Here is an 18,121-nt window from a genome sequence, read left to right as displayed (position 1 = left end):
CCGGTCGTGGTCGGTCGGGTTCCTTAGCTGCGCGCAGGCTGTGGAGGGCGTGGAGCTGCGCGCGGGCCGGCGGGAGCGCTGTGTGCTGAGCCTCGCCCCGCGCCACGGCCGCCTCGAGTGAGTAGCGCCGGCCGGGCTGGGAATGGGGCCCCGGGACGGGGATCGCGGCGGCCTCGGCTCCGTGCGCTGAATCGCCGAGGCGGGACGGGGCTGCCCCGTAAGTGTCCGCGGCCTCCTGCTGTCCGGCTCGGCCCGGCCTGACCTGGGAGCTGTTGCTCTGTCCCGCCCCGGAGAGCCCTGCCCTGTCCCTGTCTGTACCGGTGCCCGTGCAGCAGGGAGACAGGTGAAACCCGGCGGGGTCTCAGCCAGGTCCTTCCCCTGTGTGCTGGGGACTGACTTCTGCCTGCTGCCCATCTGCAGGTGCAGTGCAGTGCCTGGCACTGAGGCCTTGTGTGGAGTTGCAACCCGGGTATCACCACTTCCAGTAGAGGGGGAGGCGATTCCTTCCTCTTTCCCTGTCCTTGTCTGCTGCAGCCTGCAGAGATATACTGAGGCTGGGATCCTGGCTTCTTACTGCCACAGTTGGTTCCCTGTCCCTGCAGGGGTGGCCATATCCATAGAAATTCCCTTTATGTTGCCTCAACTTTGGGGTGGAGTTGATGCCACTGTAACGGGCTCAGAATGGTGACAAGTGTAGAGCATTTGTGTCCAGACGCGGGGCCACTGCCACTGCTGTTGCTGTTTGAACTGCTGGAGTCTTCCCCTACCACTGTTGTCAGAAATCCACTGATGGTTGTCAAGCAGGAAGGGAACACAGTTAGTTCCCATCCCTAGTCTGCCAGCTGAGTGCCTGGTGGACAGACCAGGCACTTCCCTGTGGAGCTAAAACTCAGGGCTTATGATCCTAGCTTTCTAGTTTTCCCAAATGTGTGTGGAGTCTTCCCTTCCACTTAGAGCCTGTCCTCTAAACAGAGAGCGGTTCCCCCATTGCTCAGGCATTGTCTGTGGACCCACTGCCAAGAAGCAGTGCCACTGCTGTCCTGGAACCTCACCTGTTCCCTCCATCAGTGGAACTTGAGGGTTATATATGCACAGTGTTGCAGGCATGCACCTGTATGTGGCTTCTGATTAATGCACTTCCTTTTTTTACTCATTTTCAGCAGGGTGGGGGGAGACTAGGCACCATGTCCTCTTTGGATCTGAGAAATACAGCTATCATCGCATAATGCCTTTGCTCTAAAATGTTTCAAACTTTGTTGTTACAAGTCTTCCCTCTGCTTCCAGGTTAGTTATCCGTTCACTGGAGAAGGAACCACCTGACCAGTGTAACATTCCCATCAATGGTCACTTTAGATGTGTGCAAGGTACTGACTCTCACACAGCTACCCCCCTAACCGTTAGTGTCAGAAATCCACTGCTGTTTGTTAAGCAGGAAAGGAATGCATTTAGTTCCCATCCCTAATCTGCCAACTGAGAGCCTGGCTGGATAGACCTTATGGAGCTAAAACTCAGGGTTTATGATCCTGGCTTCCTGCTTCTTCCAAACATGTGGGGAGCTGTTTCATATCAGCCTAAATGTAGATATGTGGGTCTTGGCTAGCTCAACATAAGTGATGGCTTATGAAATTCTAGCATCCAGCATAAGTCAGTAGTGACTGAAAATGGTTGGGTTTTAAACATTGTTTATTCTTTCCTATAAGAAAATACTATGCGTTAGAGAGTCTTAGTCCCATCCCAGATATGTAGCTCCTGAAAGGCCTCTCTAAAGACCTGTTAGTAGCACTTCCACTGTGCGGGGACCTCTGTCTATGCCAGCTTCTGAGGAGTAATACCTTTCCATACTGGAGAGGCATACAAAAGCCCTTCGTTCCTTTGGTGGTGCTGGTAATCTTGTAGGGGAGGATAGACTTTGTGTTTTGTTGTGTGTGGGCTAAGTTTCTTCAGTGTGCCAGGACACTCTAAACTCTCCTGATTCTTCTCTTCTCTTCCAGAGGCCGAAGAAACTCTTCTGATTGATATAGCTACGAACAGTAAGTCTTATGATCACAGTAATGTACTTCTGTCCTTGACATGCACTCCTTCCTGTTTAAGCACTCTGTTTTTGTGTTTTGTGCCCTACCCCTATTTTCTGTCCTTTTGTTAGCTATATAGTTTATTCCCTGCAAGGCTTTAAGGGGCAGGGGGAAGGGTAGGGCTGGTTTGTTTACACCTTTGAAAGGCATTCTTATCGTAAGTGTAATCTGAATATCAAGATGGAGAGTCACTTGGCTGAGTTTTAACCGCTTCCTAGCCACTTTGCTCAAGCCCACTCTCTGTGAGCCCATCTTTCCTGGTGCCTGTGCTGTTGTTACATACTCCTTGAAGCCGTACAGAAATGACCCCTTCAGTAGCTTTTAGCAATGGAAAGCTGAATGCTGTTTGGATTTGGTACATAATTTTACTTCTGAGGTGTTCATGTTCTAAAGGTTCCTGTGATTCTTAATACTCACTATAGACCACCGCTATACATGGGCTTGGCTTTGCCCTGTACAGTGGGGAGAAAAAGTGCATGTCAGGATTAGATTATCAAGTGTATAAGAAGAATAACATGTAGGTTATGTGTCTCAGGGGATCTGCAATCACTCTTGTCTTTGAAAGTGTATGTGTACTGTTACAAATAAAGCTGTGGTTGATCTGTTTGCCTTTTGCAGTATGTGTTTGACAGCACTTCATGTCTCTAGCCATTGTTACCATCTCCTTTCTAAAGGAATCTTCCTCTGTTGTTTTGAGATGGCTTTTCACTTAGACACAGGGAAGAGAAATATTCTTAAAAGCCAAGGAAATACAAATGTAAACTCTTTCCCCCCCTTCCCTGCCCCCAGTCAGTGGAGGCACAATGAGACCTGAAGCTGACTCGCCTCACTTTAACAAAAATAGACTAGATGTCAAGTTGTCAAAATACCTTTTAAATAAATAAATAAATGAGGAATTCCAGAATGGGCCCAGGAGAGCAAATGGCACCTGAGGCCTGTAGGAATTTGAAGGTCAGGAGACTGAACTATAACTGGCTTGATGTGTGTGTGTGTGTGTGTGTGTGTTATATGCCTGAAGCTGCCTGCAAGATAAGGATACAGGGTGATAGGACGACGGAGCGTCTCTTTGAGATCCCTGATGAGGACAGCTGCTTGCGGTTCCTTTCAGAAGTGCAGAACATACAGGAAGGTAACCAGACTCAAAACCCCATGTGCTCCCTTAGCTCAGGAGCAGTTTTCTGATGGCAGTATTTCTTCTTCTAGCCCAGTCCAAAGCTCCTTTTCTTGAATCGAGGGACCCAGTCAGCAGGTATCAGATGGAACAAAACCTCCCAGGTTCTTCTCAGTCTTCTGCTTCAGGTACCAGAGTCAATCTTTTCTATGCAGATGTTGCCTTGTGGTCAGTGCACAATTCTGGGGCCCTCATTGCAAGAAGGTGGGGTTGGGCAAGATAAAGGTGACATCATTGGTTCCTTGAACTTTGTTTTTTGTTGACCCTGTCATGTAGGATGCTATCTTGTGCTTCTGCCTCATCCAGTCTAACCCTGCAAAAAATAAAACACCCCCTGGGCAGTGTATTACTGTGGCCCTGTCCTTCCCTGTGCCAAAGCCCCTGTTGGTTCATTACCTTTTCTCCATTGCCTTGGTCTGTGCATCTCAAGTACTGGTTCCACTGGCTCTTCCCTGTATTAACATTGGGGTAGGTATATCACTGCTTCCACTTAGCATCTCCCACATTCCCCAGGGACTCTTGCTCTCCCTCTTAAAGTTCAGTTGTCCTCTCCAAATTATAACCTTTTTGAAACTGCTTTCTGAATTGCACCTGCCTAAGCACCAACTTCACAGTCTAGGCTTCTGTCATTACAGGCATTCTAGGCTTTGAGGATAATTTCAATGCCCTAAGTCTGGAGAATAAGAGAAACTTACAAAACCAGCAAATGGGATCTCGCCGGGAGCCCCCACCACCTCCTCTGCCACAAAGTAGTAGGCAGTAAGTAGGATCCCAGGTGTGTTCCCTTTGCTCTTCTATCTCCTAAGCAGCAATGTTAGTTTGAATTCTGCTCTTGTTTCCTTTTTAGGTTTCACCGAGAGAAAGAGAATGTAGCCAGGGAACAGCCAAAAGTAACCAACACTATGCGCAAACTATTTGTGCCCAGCACACAGTCTGGGCAAAGAGAAGGGCTCATCAAATATGTGCTTGCCAAGAGAGAGAGAGAGTTTGTCAACATTCAAAACTTCAGGTTAGGATTGTTGCCGAAACTGTAACTATGAGACCTAGTACATGTGGGTATAGTCAGAAACACAATTTTCACCTCTTCTTTAGGTCATTGCTTTGAATCTAATTTGGGTCTGAAATTCAGATCTGATGGCAGATAGCATATGTGAAATGAGTAGGCGAGATTCAGTGCAGTGCTTTGGGGGGTGGGGTGGTGCAGGCACTAAGATACACAGTTGACAGCCCAGAGGTCACAAGTTTGAGGCTATAACAAAAGTGTTCACAGTGCGGCCATGTCAGATTCGAATGAATCTGCAAAGTCTGCTAAATACCGTATCACAAGAACAAGGACACCAGAAGGAAGGAAGTACAGTGCCTCAGTGGACAGGTATTCACAAGAAAACCAGTTTCCTTTCCCCATCATTATCCTTATATCATGTGGATGATCTCAGTCAAGAGGCTCAGGGTTGAATTCTCCTTAGTCCTAAACAAAGCCAAGGATCTTTTGCAGAAGAGGTCTACAGGCAGGTTGCCTGTGATTAGCAGCCCGGAGGCCTGAAAACTCTAATCTAGCACATTTTGATGACATGAAATTCACTTCAAAAATGTGAAAGGGTATCATGGACCTCGGCCACAGGGAAGTGTCCTCTGTTTTGCTGAGATCTGGGAAGGCTTAGTAAGTTAAAAATGAGCCATGCCTGGATTTGTCTGTCTTGCAGACATTTAGTTTTAGGAGTAATTACTGTTTCTCCTGTACAGTTCACATAACTTACTGTGTGAGCTTTTGTGCACTGCATGAGTATAATTCTTTGATGCCAGTGTGTATACACTGAGGGATCTGGACCTACTATGCTGATAAAGTCCTGTCCAGTAGGAGGCAACTTTCTTTGAATTTCAGGTTTTTTGTGGGAACATGGAATGTTAATGGTCAGTCTCCAGACAGCAGCTTGGAACCCTGGTTAATCTGTGACCCAGATCCTCCAGACATCTACTGTGTTGGGTGAGTGAATGCTTGCTAATTCGTATTTACAGCATCTGATGTCTCATTGCTTCCCTTTTGACACTGATAGATTTTACTAGTTTTAAATTCCCAGGCTTTCCCAGTGGATGCCACATTTTACATGACTAGCACAGGGGTTGCCAGCCTGCAGCATGGATACCACAAGTGGCACGGGCAGCTTCTGTGTGTGGCATGTGGCAGATGGGGGTGAGGGGAGGGGACAGGCAGCACAGCGATGAATATGGCAGAAAGCCGAACAGCAGATAAGGCAGGTTGTGTAGGGCTGGGGCAGAAAACAACTGCAGATAGGGCAGGAGAAAGGAATTGGAGTGGTACTTGGTGAGGGTATAGGGCCAAGTTGTGGCATGCTTACCAAAGAAGGTTGGCCCCTACTGATCTAGTATGAGCACTAGAGGTGCAAACCAAGAGTTTTTATTTTCACAGGATCTTGCTTTGGGGAAGCAGTGATCCAGACCATCCAAAGAAGCATCTTAAACTCAAAATATCTGCTTGACCTAACAAAACAGTGAGGCCTCCACTGAGACTAAAGTCATGCTGCCCCCAAACGAGATTGAACTAATGTCTTTTGGGGGGATGATCTTTGGAAGCTTCTAAGACACTGAAAAAGGCTACATAGCCTTTAAGAGTGGGATCTATGTGCTCATACTTCAGAGTGGATACCCCAGAGTAAGACTGATTTGCAGCTGTTATAGGAGCAACTTCTCCTGGTGGTGCAGGGGAAGCTGGCTTGTGGGAGGGGTGTAGTGTCCTAAATTATCTTGTTTTTAGGTTCCAGGAGCTGGATCTCAGCACAGAGGCTTTTTTCTACCTTGAATCTGCAAAGGAGCAAGAATGGCTGGCTGCTGTAGAGAAGGCTTTGCACCCCAATGCTAAGTATAAGAAAGTGAGTTCTATTCAACAGTTGCCTCTGGCTTGTGAACTGGTGAGATTGGGAAGCAGAATAAAAATAGGCTCACTCTTTCCTTCCTCAGGTTTACTTGAGCAAAAACAGCACAGAGCAAAAATTCCCCAGACTGTGTAACTAACACATCAAATGACTAGTTTTATGGGTAGGGAGACTTGTGGTTACTGTAATAAACCTGAAGTGTCAGAGGACAGAAAAATGCTATGGAACAGCTCTTGGATCTCACTTAGGAAGCTCCTGCTGAACAGCCAATCAGTAACTGCAGAGATTTGGGAAGACGGGTGCAATGTGAGATATGATTGAGTACTCCAGTAAGATCCCTGCAAAGGGTTCACATTCCATATCCACATGACTCCAGTGGCTCTGTACCTATAAAAATTGGGTATGTCTTATCCTAAGGAACCAAGTAAATAGCTTCTCCTTGAGGAAACATAATGTTTATTTAGGGAGAAGTTAGCCAGCGGCAGTGGTAGGAGTTACTTTTGGTGGTGCTAGCTGGGCTCCTGGACTAGTTTTGAGTGAAATAGTTCCAATTCTTTTGTAGCAGGCTAATGTAGCAGCTGTTTGTCCAGTAGATGTCACTACCCTGAGATCATTAGTTATTTTGCTTTTCCTCCTTCCCTTTTGCAGCAAAAGTGTTGAAAGCAAGGAAGTCAAGGAAGTGGTGCAAGGAAGTCAAGGAAGTAGGTATTAGAGGAGGTGATGGCAATGGTAGATTTGGTTTCCCCATGTTTGCTTTACTTGAATTTTAAAACTCTCCATCCCTTCTGAAGGGCAAGTTACAGGATATGGCTGCAGGCAAGCAGAAGTGATTAAAACCACAGATAAAGCCCATGGTTAAAAATGCTGATGCCAGAGCCCTGCATAAATTTCTGATGTCTGTAGTTCCCCTGACTTAGGAATGATTTAACTCTTGTTAATGTAAGCGGGCCATTTTTTGGCTCCCCTCTGTTGTGGAGGGTTCATTCCCACTTCTGCTAATACTTTGCTGTTCCCTATAGAGTATTTCAAAGTGCTTCATATGCCAGTTATTCAGCCTCACAGCCCATGTTTTGGATGTGGGTAAGCTCACAGGCCCAAGATAAAATGATTTAGGTCATGTAGAAGAGTTAGGAGCAGATCCATGTAGCACTGTAAGATGGGCAAACACAACCCCTGTGTTTAGCAGGTGTAGAATAAGCCATGCAGTGGCAAAGACCTCCCTCTCCACCAGGAAAAAATGCTTCCTATGGAAGGGAAGAAAAAGTCCTCCACAAGACAAGGAGAGCCGAGGATCACAGATGCTGCTTTGCTATGCCTATGGGCCAGTCAGTTCTAATGCCCTGACGTCTGACATACTGCTTGTTTCCCCTGCATTAAAACGTCTTTGCCAAGTTAAGCCTCCTGTTCCCACTTCCAGTTTTCTGCACTTATATACAATCAGATGAACAGAAATACTTGACTGGCCCCAGATATTTTATGAGGCTCAGTCAGTTCTCCCTCATTTTTTTCTTGATAGGATTATAGCTTAATAGGGAGGCCTCAGGCCTGTCACACAATTACAAAGTCTCAAATCTCTGAAGACAGCAATACTTCCAGGGTTTCAGGGTGTACTTGGCACTTCCAGGGAACACAGTGTGAGCTCAGCACCATCATCTGGTAACACTGAAAACACTGACTCGCCTCAAAAGTTTGCTGTGCTTTAGGGATTCTCCAGGGCAGGTTTGTATATGAAGGGTTGGGGCATCATGGCAGCCTATGGAAAACATAACGGATATCAGGAGAAGCCCTGAGAGAGAGGACAGTATGTGAAGGTGAGTAGTTGGGCATGTGTTGCTGTTGTCTTTTGTGAATTCACAGAAAATTTTTTTGCAGGTGCAGATAGTACGCCTGGTTGGCATGATGCTTCTTGTATTTGCCAGGAAGGATCAACTAAGTTATGTCAAAGATGTCATGGCAGAGACTGTGGGGACTGGAATCATGGGGAAGATGGTGAGTGCCCTGGAGCAGTGGTTGCACCACAGTAGCTGACTGGTTTATGTGAGATGTGGCATTCTGGTGCATGCCTCCTGTTTACTTTGTCTTAGCCCAGGTCTCAGTTGTTCCTTTTGTGTTCTTGCCTAATAATCAGTGTTAACTGCACTTCCCAGGGTAACAAGGGTGGCGTGGCTGTAAGGTTTGTGTTCCACAACACTACGTTCTGCATTGTCAATTCTCACCTGGCTGCTCACGTGGAGGACTTTGAGCGGCGGAATCAGGATTATAAGGATATCTGTGCCCGGATGAGTTTCTTACCTTCTGATGAGGGCCTACCTCAGCTGAACATCATGAAACATGAGTGAGTCTCCACCTCTGCTCCCCTTCTCAAATTTAGGAAGTCTTAACTAAACATTCCCACCAGCTGGAGCCCAAATGTAGATAAAACTGCTTGCTTTATTAACATGATAAAAATTCCGAAACGTTATCTATAAAAGAACTCGCATCAGTGTAGCTGAATCTGTAGGGGCGCTGATGGCCAAAGCACCAGGGCAGAATTTGTATTGTAGTCAGTTGCACAGTCTCTAGCAGTCCTGTCCTCACAAGTGGTCTGTAACACTGTCCTCTCAGTAACTAGCATTGGTAAGTCAATAGCTGATTATTAGAGCTGTGAAAAAAACGGGAATTTTTTAGAACAAAAATAGAAACTCACTGCCTGGGAAGCATGTTCCAGCTTTTCATTTTGGGGTATTTTGTTTCCCTCCTTCTCTGCTTTCTTCTCGCTCAGAAATTTGTTCCTCCAAGAAATTATGTAATCTGCAGGTGCTTTCATAATGGAAATGAGCTCAGGTTTCAGACCGAAAGAGAAGAGTGAAGAGAAGTGAGAATGTAAAGGGTCTTACAAGGGTCTAGCTGCAAGGAGATGAGGAGGCTGGAAGACTGTCTGGAAATCTATAGAGTAGGGTCAGCAAACCTATGCCCTGCAAAACCATTTAATCCAGCCCACAGACATGGACATGGGGCTTCAGCAGCATTCAGTGGTGGGGGGCATTGGTACTGGTTGCTTTCCTGTGCTGCTGTAGGGGAAAAAGCAGTGATAGTGGCTGGGTCCTAGGGCCCAGGTATCTGCCCAAACTGAGTCAGTTCAGCCCAGAGTTTTAAAAAGTTGCTAATCACTATTCTAGAGGAGGGGCAGTAGAGTTTGGTAGTTGCAGAGTGGGGTGTGGCTAGTGGATGGAATGAGGTAGGGTGACTGCATTCAGGAGTTCATAGATTCTTACTGGTCCTGTACACTTGTCCGGACAACAGTCAGCCTGTATCAGGCATACAAGAGAGGCCTGTTGATATCTTGGTAACAAATATGATACTGGTAATTTTTTTTTTTTTTTTTTTTGGGTATACAAGGGCAAATACAAAGCAGTAGTAGGCCCAGCTTTAGTAGGCAGAGGCTCTGCTGTTTTTTTTGTTTTGTAGAAGTGTAGGTTTTTCTTTGTAGACAATGCATGTGCCCCATGTTTAAGAAATTAACTGATTACAAACTGAATTGTGGTGTACTTCTGTTTCATTTTTATAAAAAATGTTTTGGTCCTTTCAGATGTTTTTTCAGATTGAGGCAAATTTCAGCAGCCTTGAGTTAATGACTCCTTGATGCCACATAGAATCCTTAAGGAAACTGAATTATCTTATTAGTAGGTGTTAGATTCATTCAAATCTTGAAACTTCTTGTGATTGTGCTCTAGGTGTCTCACCCATTACGTCCTACGATACGCTTTTAAATGCAGCCTAGCTGATTATCTGTTCCTCTTCCCGCCAGGTGAGTTTTGATACTAACTTCTGGCTCTTCTCTCCTATGTTTACCTTTATGCTTAGTGTTGTCATCTGGCTGGGAGACTTGAATTACAGACTGTGCCTTCTTGATTCCACTGAGGTGAAAAGTCTGATTACTAAGAATGAGCTTCAGAAATTGTTGACATATGACCAGGTTGGTGAACTTCAGTCGTGTGTGGCATGAAAAACATGAAGCCATCTTGTCCCTGTGTTTAAGAGCTGGCCTGTGCCCTTTTGTAATAGACCCAGGTTTGGTCTTCACTACAAAGGTTTGCTCTAGGTGTGGAAAGATCACATCACACAGCTGCTGTAGGTAAGCCAGCAAAACCTGTCATGTGGCTATGGCAGTGCTTAGAGAAGAAAGCTTTTATTGGATTCCTTTGAGTGGGTAGTACAACTACTCTAGAAGCCCTAGCTGCCAAAACTATAGTGGCAGGAGATAGAAATGCCCCTAAACTCAGCTCTGAAGCATCCTTGTTTGGGTCATGCTGTCATTTAGTTCTCACTAAAAATATCAAAATGTGTTTAAAGCTGAGTAAGCTCTTATTTGATATTTGGGCTGTAAAAGTGTATATTAAATATAACCTAACCAATACACACTACATGGAATGGCTCCCTCAGAACAAAAATTCCCTTTGATGCAAGTTTCCATTGCTGTAATAGTGCTGCTGTCTTGCTGATTGCCCTCCACTAAGGACGGATTTTGAACAGTTATGACAGTGACATCTGTGAAGGATTTTATAATTAGTATCCTAGAAAGTGTGTTGGGATTCTGCACACTGCTTAATAAGGGTGACCTAAATTCTCTAGTATGTTATTCAGCGCTTCCCTGTAGATCTATAGAAACTGAAGCAGCTTTGGAATAATTTAAAATGGGGGCTTTTATCAATGAAATGTTTGTTGCACATACTTTGAATTTGACTTTGCTGTTCTTAATGTCTTAATTTTAACTGTTCTGCAGAATATGGTACTGACAGCCCTTGCATTTTAGCTTCTCATAGAAGAAACATGGAGATTTTGCAGTAAAGAGAAGATATGGGGGGCAATTTAGGGTTGTTACCCAAGTACATTGGCTGGAGGCATCTCCTAAAATGATCAACAGTGAAGCTGTTAATACTAGTTCCACTTTAATGTAATTATCTTCCAAAGTTAATACCTGGATGGGACAGATGGAGCACAGCAGTTACTGTTTTCCATAGCTATTTCGTCTGTCTCTGGACTCACAACTGTTCTCATTTGGAAGGCTTTCTTCACAGCTGCAAAAGCTTTTAATAAAAGAGTGTATTTTGAGACACCGGGTCTGGAGTGAGGGGGGAGTCTGTGGCAAATTTCATGCCTGTGGAATACAAAAGACCCTGCCTGTAACTCTGCTCTCCAGAACAGTGATTTTTGCTTTTGTGCTGATAAGGATGTTCCTTTTTGCCTCTAGTTGAATATTCAGCGTACTCATAAGAAAGCTTTTGCTGATTTCACAGAGGGAGAGATTAAATTCATCCCCACGTACAAATATGACTCTAAGACAGACCGCTGGGATTCCAGGTAAAATCTATTGCTGCTGGTCTCTTAGCCTTGGCCTTTTATAACATTTATGCTACAAAATTTCATTCCCTGGCTGAATTACTAGACTATAAGCCATGTCCTAGAAACACTCCTATAGCCATCAGTATACCACCGAGTAGTCAAACCAATCTCTTATTGCTTTCTTTGTATTCTCTGAAGTAGAACCCTCACCAGTGGGACGGGTTACCTGTTTCAGTTTACTTGAAACAGAGCATTTCACTGCGTCCAGAAACTAATGTGGATAAAGAATGACCTGTACAGTGGTTGCTTAAAGGAGCTGTAACAGCTAAGGACAGAAACAAAAGAAAATTGAGGGGTTAAAAATAAGTGCAGTCTCCAAATGAGTCAGTCTGTCTTATGAAAAGATAACTAAGCTGGAGAAGCTAACCCAAAACTCAGAGACTCAGTTGCAGGGAACAGTAGCAGCTGAGTTGATTTTCCAGAGTGGAAAGAGTGGACAATAAATTAAGCTGTAGCTTGCACTAAGGTGCAGTGGCAAAAAAACTAATGTGACTGGGTCTACATATACAGAAACCTCAAGTTAGAGTGATAGTTACTGTACAGCCTTATTTTTCAACTGCCAGTGAGATGGTAAGAGACTTTGTGAAAAGCAAAACCAGTGATTGGATGGGAAGGAGGATAAAAAGTCCAAAACCTGTACATGAGCTAGATGCCAGTCAAGGCAGCATGCCACCTTCAGGGACAGAAATTCAGCTCTTGCATGAGTAGGGGAGAGGATATTTCAGAGAGAGAGTTTTTAGGCTGACAGATGTGGGAGCCCCATCCCTGGAGATGAATCCCTAAAAATTGTACACTGCTGGGAGCATTTTGGCCAAGGATGAGAATGGATTAAATAGGCCAATAGAGACTGTCTAATTCCATTTGTAACCATTTGTCTCTGCAGTGGGAAGTGTCGTGTGCCAGCCTGGTGTGATCGAATCCTCTGGAGAGGAGGCAACATTCATCAGCTCCGGTACCGCAGTCACATGGACCTGAAAACTAGTGACCACAAGCCAGTTAGCGCGCTCTTTCTGATTGGGGTAACTGTTGCTTGATGCTAAGGAAAGCACTTGTTTGGTACTCTGTTCACTAAAGCAAGAGAAAGATGCCTGTCTGAGTGTGGCTACAGAAGGGTGGAAGGAACAGAAATGAGTAGTATCCACCCAGCTGTTGTGCAGTGTATTTTGGCAGCCTCATTCACTCCAGCCAGTACAGCTAGGCAGTTGCAGAATTTGCAGCGCTTGCATGCAATATAGTTCAGGTGTACAACTCTGAAGCAGACTTGTTCCTTGTAACACAGGTGATTTACTGAAGTTTAGCATAGCAGATGTGGAAGTATAAGTAAGACAGCTGCATCCCATGTGATTGCTTTAACAGTGTTTCTTAACCTGTGATGTGCAACTCCAATGCATCTACCTCTAGAATGAGGTTGCTTAGCTGTTTTGCAGATGCCTGTTCTTGGGGACTGGAGCAATTAAAGCAATTGCTCCTGTCATGGTGTTTCTGATATGCTGTGAGATGCATGTTCTCTTGGGCCCATAAGTGTTAGTTTGGTTGCAAACAGCTGAATAGGAGTTGTGCTAGGCAACAAATTTGAGGTCCCTAATCTACTGGGTAGATGTAGCATATTTGTTCAGTATTCCTAGCTCAAGCCTCAGGGGAGAGGGTCTTCTGGAAGAGGTGGTGTTTTCTCTTTTTATGCAAGCATGTCAGCCTGAAGAATGATGCATGTCCCTATAGAATGTCAATGCATAGGCCACCCCAAATGGTAGCTTCTTTCTACTCCCCCTCAGCGAGACGGTAACAGTACTAATGTCTGTGGGTGTAATTTGCGTGCAAGTACCCATGAAGCTTTGAGGAGCAACTACATCAACTCTCAGAACCTTCAAAGCTACATACAGGGAATGCCCCAAAATCTCCTCTGCTCTGCTGCAAATTACAAACTACTCTAGGAGTTTATGCTGAAAGGCAGAGAGCCTAAAGCTTCACAGAGTATTTTCTGATCTTCTGCAGGTGAAGGTTGTGGATGAGCGGAGATACCGCCAGGTGTTTGAGGATATTGTTCGAATGATGGACAGAATGGAAAATGACTTCCTTCCTTCACTGGAGCTTAGTAGAAGAGATGTGAGAATGAAAATTGAATCCTCATGTGCTTCATAACTGCCAGCAATTCTAGGAGAGCTGGAACCTGTTTTTTTTTTTTAAAGACTTTGATAATGTTTCATTAAACTTCAGTTTAGAGAAAGGTGCCAGAATAGATATTCTGGGAATTGGTTAGAAACTGCAGCTTTCCCTGCCTCTACACAGGCGCTCTGTTATGGAGCCAGTACCGCTTAGTTACCTCCCCATTTTTCACTTGTGGAGTTTGTATTTGTGTTTTGCCCCCAGATTATTAATGAGATTTGTTTCCTCTTTGCTCTGCAGTTTGTTTTTGATCATGTGAAGTTCCGGCAGCTTCAGAAGCAGAAGTTCCAGATCACCAACAATGGGCAGGTCCCCTGTCATTTCTCCTTCATCCCCAAACTCAATGATATGCAGTACTGTAAGCCATGGCTTCGGGCTGAGCCCTGTGAAGGCTACCTGGACCCAAGTAAGTCTTACTGCTATCTCTGTAGTGTCTTGGACAAGACCATTGTCATCACTTCTATTCTTTCCTTTCCTGCTTTCTGCTGCTTTTGCTTCTCACTATTCCCACACTGACTGAGGTGTCTCTATACCTCCTTTCCTCTGCTGTTTCTTTTTTCTGCCATCTGTCCTACTTTCTGTTGTCTGTCTGCAGGTGTTTGTTTGACTCTATCACCCCTCCATAGAGAGTTTCTGTAATCCCTGTGTCCCTCATCCTGTTTCAGATGAGACTGTGGACATCTCCCTGGATGTGTATGTCAGTAAGGACTCTGTGACCCTCCTGAACTCAGGTGAGGATAAAATTGAGGATATTCTTGTCCTTCATCTGGATCGAGGCAAGGATTACTTCCTCACCATCAATGGGAGCTACCTGCCCAGTTGCTTTGGCACCTCGCTGGAGGCTCTCTGTCGAATGAGACGACCGATCCGAGAAGTCCCAGTCACCAAACTCATTGACCTGGTAAGACTGTAATTGACCTGCAGTCTCTTGCTTTCTGGAGCTTGAGCTGTGTCTTTAATAACCACATAGTGAAAATTTCCTTTTCCGTTTGTTCCTAAAATGGCAATGCTTTCCAAGGGAATAACCTCACTTAACATGAATAGTTTTTGTGGTTTCTCTTTACATGAGCAACCCTGCAGTCTCTTTTCTATTCCCCTAAGATTCTCTATTGCTCTTTGGCTGTGACCTCCCTTCTCTTCATGTGGCTTTGCTTGATGGTAATGGGGTGAAAAATTAACCCAGATCCTCACATATGTGTTGCCTCTGTCTGTAGAACTGCTTGGATACCTGCTCAGAATACTTGATGTTACTGTATTGCTGAACGCTTGGTTCCATTTGAAAACCTTATTCTAGATGGTGCCGGTTTTCAGCTCAGGTTCGTAATGAAGTTAGGAGTCTTTTCAAACATCACCTCCTGGTACTGTATTGAACAGCTATTAGCAAGTCTTTCAAAAATCAGAGACTGGTACAAATCTGTGGGAAGAAGGAAATATATTTTGCTAAATGCCAAATTAAATGTTATGTTCTTCCAAAGCTGAATTTTGTTTCCCTGTGGGTAGTAAAGTGGCCTCCTTTCAGCCATTGCTAATAGTTTTGGGGTTTTTTTCCTCCCAGTCTCTTCTCACTTCCATGCATCATTTATTTCCATTCTCCAGAGCCACCTCTAGCTGTGCTCAGGTTCTGATGTTGTATTCATCCCTGTGGACTCTTATGTCTGTTTCTGTGATGGGACCCCTCCTTTGGTCTTTTAAGCTTCTTTTTACAGGCTTCTTCTCTCCTAGCTTTCATCATATCATTTGCATTTTTAAACTTATCTGCTTTATCTGTGCTGAGACTCAGCCCTACCTCTAGTTCCATCATTTTACTGACCCTCCCTCCCAGACTTTCTGTGCATCACCCAAGCCAACTTGAGATGCTTATTTTCTTTATCTAAAAGTCTCAACACTTGTGTTCGGGCAGAAACACCAGCCTGTGATACTGTTCCTCTATTCCCCTCAACTTTAAACTCCTCTGCTCATAACTTGGTTTTGTCCTTCACCCTGAATCCGTGTTCTTCCACATGTCCTTTGTCTGCAACCCCACTTATTGTCCATTTATAGCCATGGATATCACAGCCTCTTCTGTCCACATGATAAATCTTTCTGTTCTGTCCTCCTCCTCTTTATCTTTGTGTAGAATTGCACAGAAACAGGGCTGAAAGGGACCTCCATAGGTCATCTAGTCCAACCCCCTGTCCAAACCATCCAATGAAAATCTGTCCAGCCTCTTAGCAAAACTTCCCAGCCAACTACACAAGATGCACAATGATGTGTACTGTTTCAAGGCAATAGGATGGAGCGGGTCAATGAAGAAGCTGCAAGCTGAGTTTGTGCTGAATAATGAAGTATAGCTGGAGACTGATTTGTATGTGGTTTTTGTCAGCTGGAGGCATTGGTGGTGATTTTTTATTGGAACCTAACTAAAGTTGTGGTTTTTTTTCTTAAATGCTGGCCCACAACCTAGTGATGCCTAGCAGAGGTTTGTCTGCAGGAACAGGTGATATTACCGCAGTGAAGTTGAAAAGTTTGAGATATAATTGTGCTGAAGCCAACAGGGAAATAGCTGAAGGGAGGTACAGGAGTGTAGTGAGATGGAGGTGGGAGAGGGCAGGCAGGCCACTAAGCTGAATAGTTCTGATGGTAAAATGAGCTCCTCTGTATAGTGGGCTAGGATTATGTTGCTCGTCTTGCCTTTCTCTTGCATCACACTTGGAAAGTGAAGCCCAGCCAGGGTGGTGAATACGACCCCAGGAGCGGGATGGAGTTACGGGCAACTCGTCCAGGGGCCACAAGGTATAGGGAGGAGGGCAGCTCCCCACTGCTGCATGCACCCCTGGGGGAGGCATGGGGGGCATGTGCCCCCCGGATTTGTGTACAGAGGAGAGGAGATTGCTGTGGGCTCTGAGCCAGGGGCTATGCCAGCCTCTTCCTGGTGGGGGGGCAGGGGCAGGGCAGGCAGCTGTGGTGCTGGGAGGGGTGGCTACAGGGTAGGCTACAGCTGCTCCAAAATTCCCTGTAGCCACCCCTCCCAGCACAGCCACTGCCTGCACCATTTACGCACGCCCTGACCCAGCCCCCTGCCAGGAAGAGGCTGGTACAACCCCTTATGGGCAGCCCACCTTCACCCCGTACATAAATCTAAGGGGTACATACCCCTTATACCTCCCTCAGGGGTGCACAGAGTGACAGGGAGCCACACCCCTTCCCTGCACTCTCAGATGAACCACCTACAGTTCTGTCCCCCTCCCAGGGTTGCAGTCATTGCCCTGACTGGGCAGCACCTGCCCCTCTCCCTCTCTCGCCGTGTAGGCCTCAGTCTGCTCCCCCCAGTGCCCCTTCCCTCTGCCCTCCCACCCCTTCCTCCTCCACAGACTTACCAGCCAGATGCTGCTTTCTAAGTTGTCAGGCTGCATTCCTGTAAATCAGCTATTGGATCGATATTGACTGATATGGTTGATCAATAATCGGGCATCGGTATCAGCCAAGAAAATCTTTATCAGTACACCCCTAGCAAAACTGAAGTCCTGCCACAGCTGTCATTAAGGTGCACTCTCCATAAAAGGAATGGTGTCCTTGCAAAATACATTTCAGCTTAGGTACTCACCAACGTACTTTCCCCAGTGGTCTCTACCCATTGGACACACTCTCCTTTACTTCCTGTCTGAATTACCCTGACATCAACTGGGAGGAGCAGTCGGCCAGGTCTAGCCACTCACGAAGGTTCCTGACGTGCGTACAGGATCTACACCTCATGCAAGAGGCACACTTCCCCGCTAGGGAAAACACCATACTGGATCTGGTGTTAGCCTCTGGGGATGACCTGGCGGGGGAGGTGCTAGTACAAGGGAGGCTAGGGGACAGTGGTCATGAAATGATCCAGTTTGCTATTCAGAGAAGGGTGGGGAGGGTAACTAGCACAGCGCAAATGCTTGACTTTAGGAAAGCCAACTTCGATGTGTGCAGGGCAGTAGTCAGGGAGGCACTCGGAGCCCAGGGGGTAGCTAGCATGGGGGTCCAGGAAAGGTGGTCCTTCCTCAAGGAGGCTATCCTTGGGGAGCAGCAGGACGCAATTCCACTGTGCAGGAAGGCGGGAAAAGGGTCCAAGAAACCTTCACGCCTGAGCACAAATATCCGGGCTGGCCTGAGGGCAAAGAAAAAAGCGTACTGGCGGTGGAAGCAGGGGCAGGGACCAAGGAGGAGTACACCTCCCTGACCCGAGCTTGTAGGGATTTGGTGAGGAAGGCTAAAGCAGCACTAGAGCTTAGATTAGCTTCTGGGATTAAGGATAACAAAAAGTCCTTCTTCAAGTATATAGGTAGCAAGAAGACATCTCGGGGTACCATTGGACCCCTATGAGACAGGGCAGTTGGCGACGGACATGCGAGAGAAGGCAGAACTCTTCAACAAGTTCTTTGCCTCTGTGTTCCTGTCTGCTGACAATGGGGTGCTCTTGGGTGACAGCG

General features: G+C 45.9%; 1 protein-coding gene across 1 annotated transcript in view; it reads left to right on the top strand.

The window, feature by feature from the left end:
- OCRL (OCRL, inositol polyphosphate-5-phosphatase) overlaps nucleotides 1-18,121 on the top strand; it is a 58,091-nt gene that overhangs the window by 29,558 nt on the left and 10,412 nt on the right. The window contains exons 2-18 of the mRNA XM_019536150.1: nucleotides 7-117; nucleotides 1,285-1,364; nucleotides 1,992-2,030; nucleotides 3,091-3,201; nucleotides 3,276-3,371; nucleotides 3,879-4,002; nucleotides 4,091-4,252; nucleotides 5,126-5,227; nucleotides 6,017-6,131; nucleotides 8,007-8,123; nucleotides 8,282-8,469; nucleotides 9,978-10,089; nucleotides 11,365-11,474; nucleotides 12,400-12,535; nucleotides 13,509-13,619; nucleotides 13,920-14,085; nucleotides 14,345-14,580. Of these exons, the coding sequence (XP_019391695.1) occupies nucleotides 7-117; nucleotides 1,285-1,364; nucleotides 1,992-2,030; nucleotides 3,091-3,201; nucleotides 3,276-3,371; nucleotides 3,879-4,002; nucleotides 4,091-4,252; nucleotides 5,126-5,227; nucleotides 6,017-6,131; nucleotides 8,007-8,123; nucleotides 8,282-8,469; nucleotides 9,978-10,089; nucleotides 11,365-11,474; nucleotides 12,400-12,535; nucleotides 13,509-13,619; nucleotides 13,920-14,085; nucleotides 14,345-14,580 (2,116 nt within the window). The remainder of the gene's footprint in view (nucleotides 1-6; nucleotides 118-1,284; nucleotides 1,365-1,991; nucleotides 2,031-3,090; nucleotides 3,202-3,275; nucleotides 3,372-3,878; nucleotides 4,003-4,090; nucleotides 4,253-5,125; nucleotides 5,228-6,016; nucleotides 6,132-8,006; nucleotides 8,124-8,281; nucleotides 8,470-9,977; nucleotides 10,090-11,364; nucleotides 11,475-12,399; nucleotides 12,536-13,508; nucleotides 13,620-13,919; nucleotides 14,086-14,344; nucleotides 14,581-18,121) is intronic.

This window comes from Crocodylus porosus, unplaced genomic scaffold (assembly GCF_001723895.1).
Source record: "Crocodylus porosus isolate Cpor-Errol unplaced genomic scaffold, CroPor_comp1, whole genome shotgun sequence".
Lineage (NCBI taxonomy): Eukaryota > Metazoa > Chordata > Crocodylia > Crocodylidae > Crocodylus > Crocodylus porosus.
This window is presented reverse-complemented; position numbering and strand designations above follow the sequence as displayed.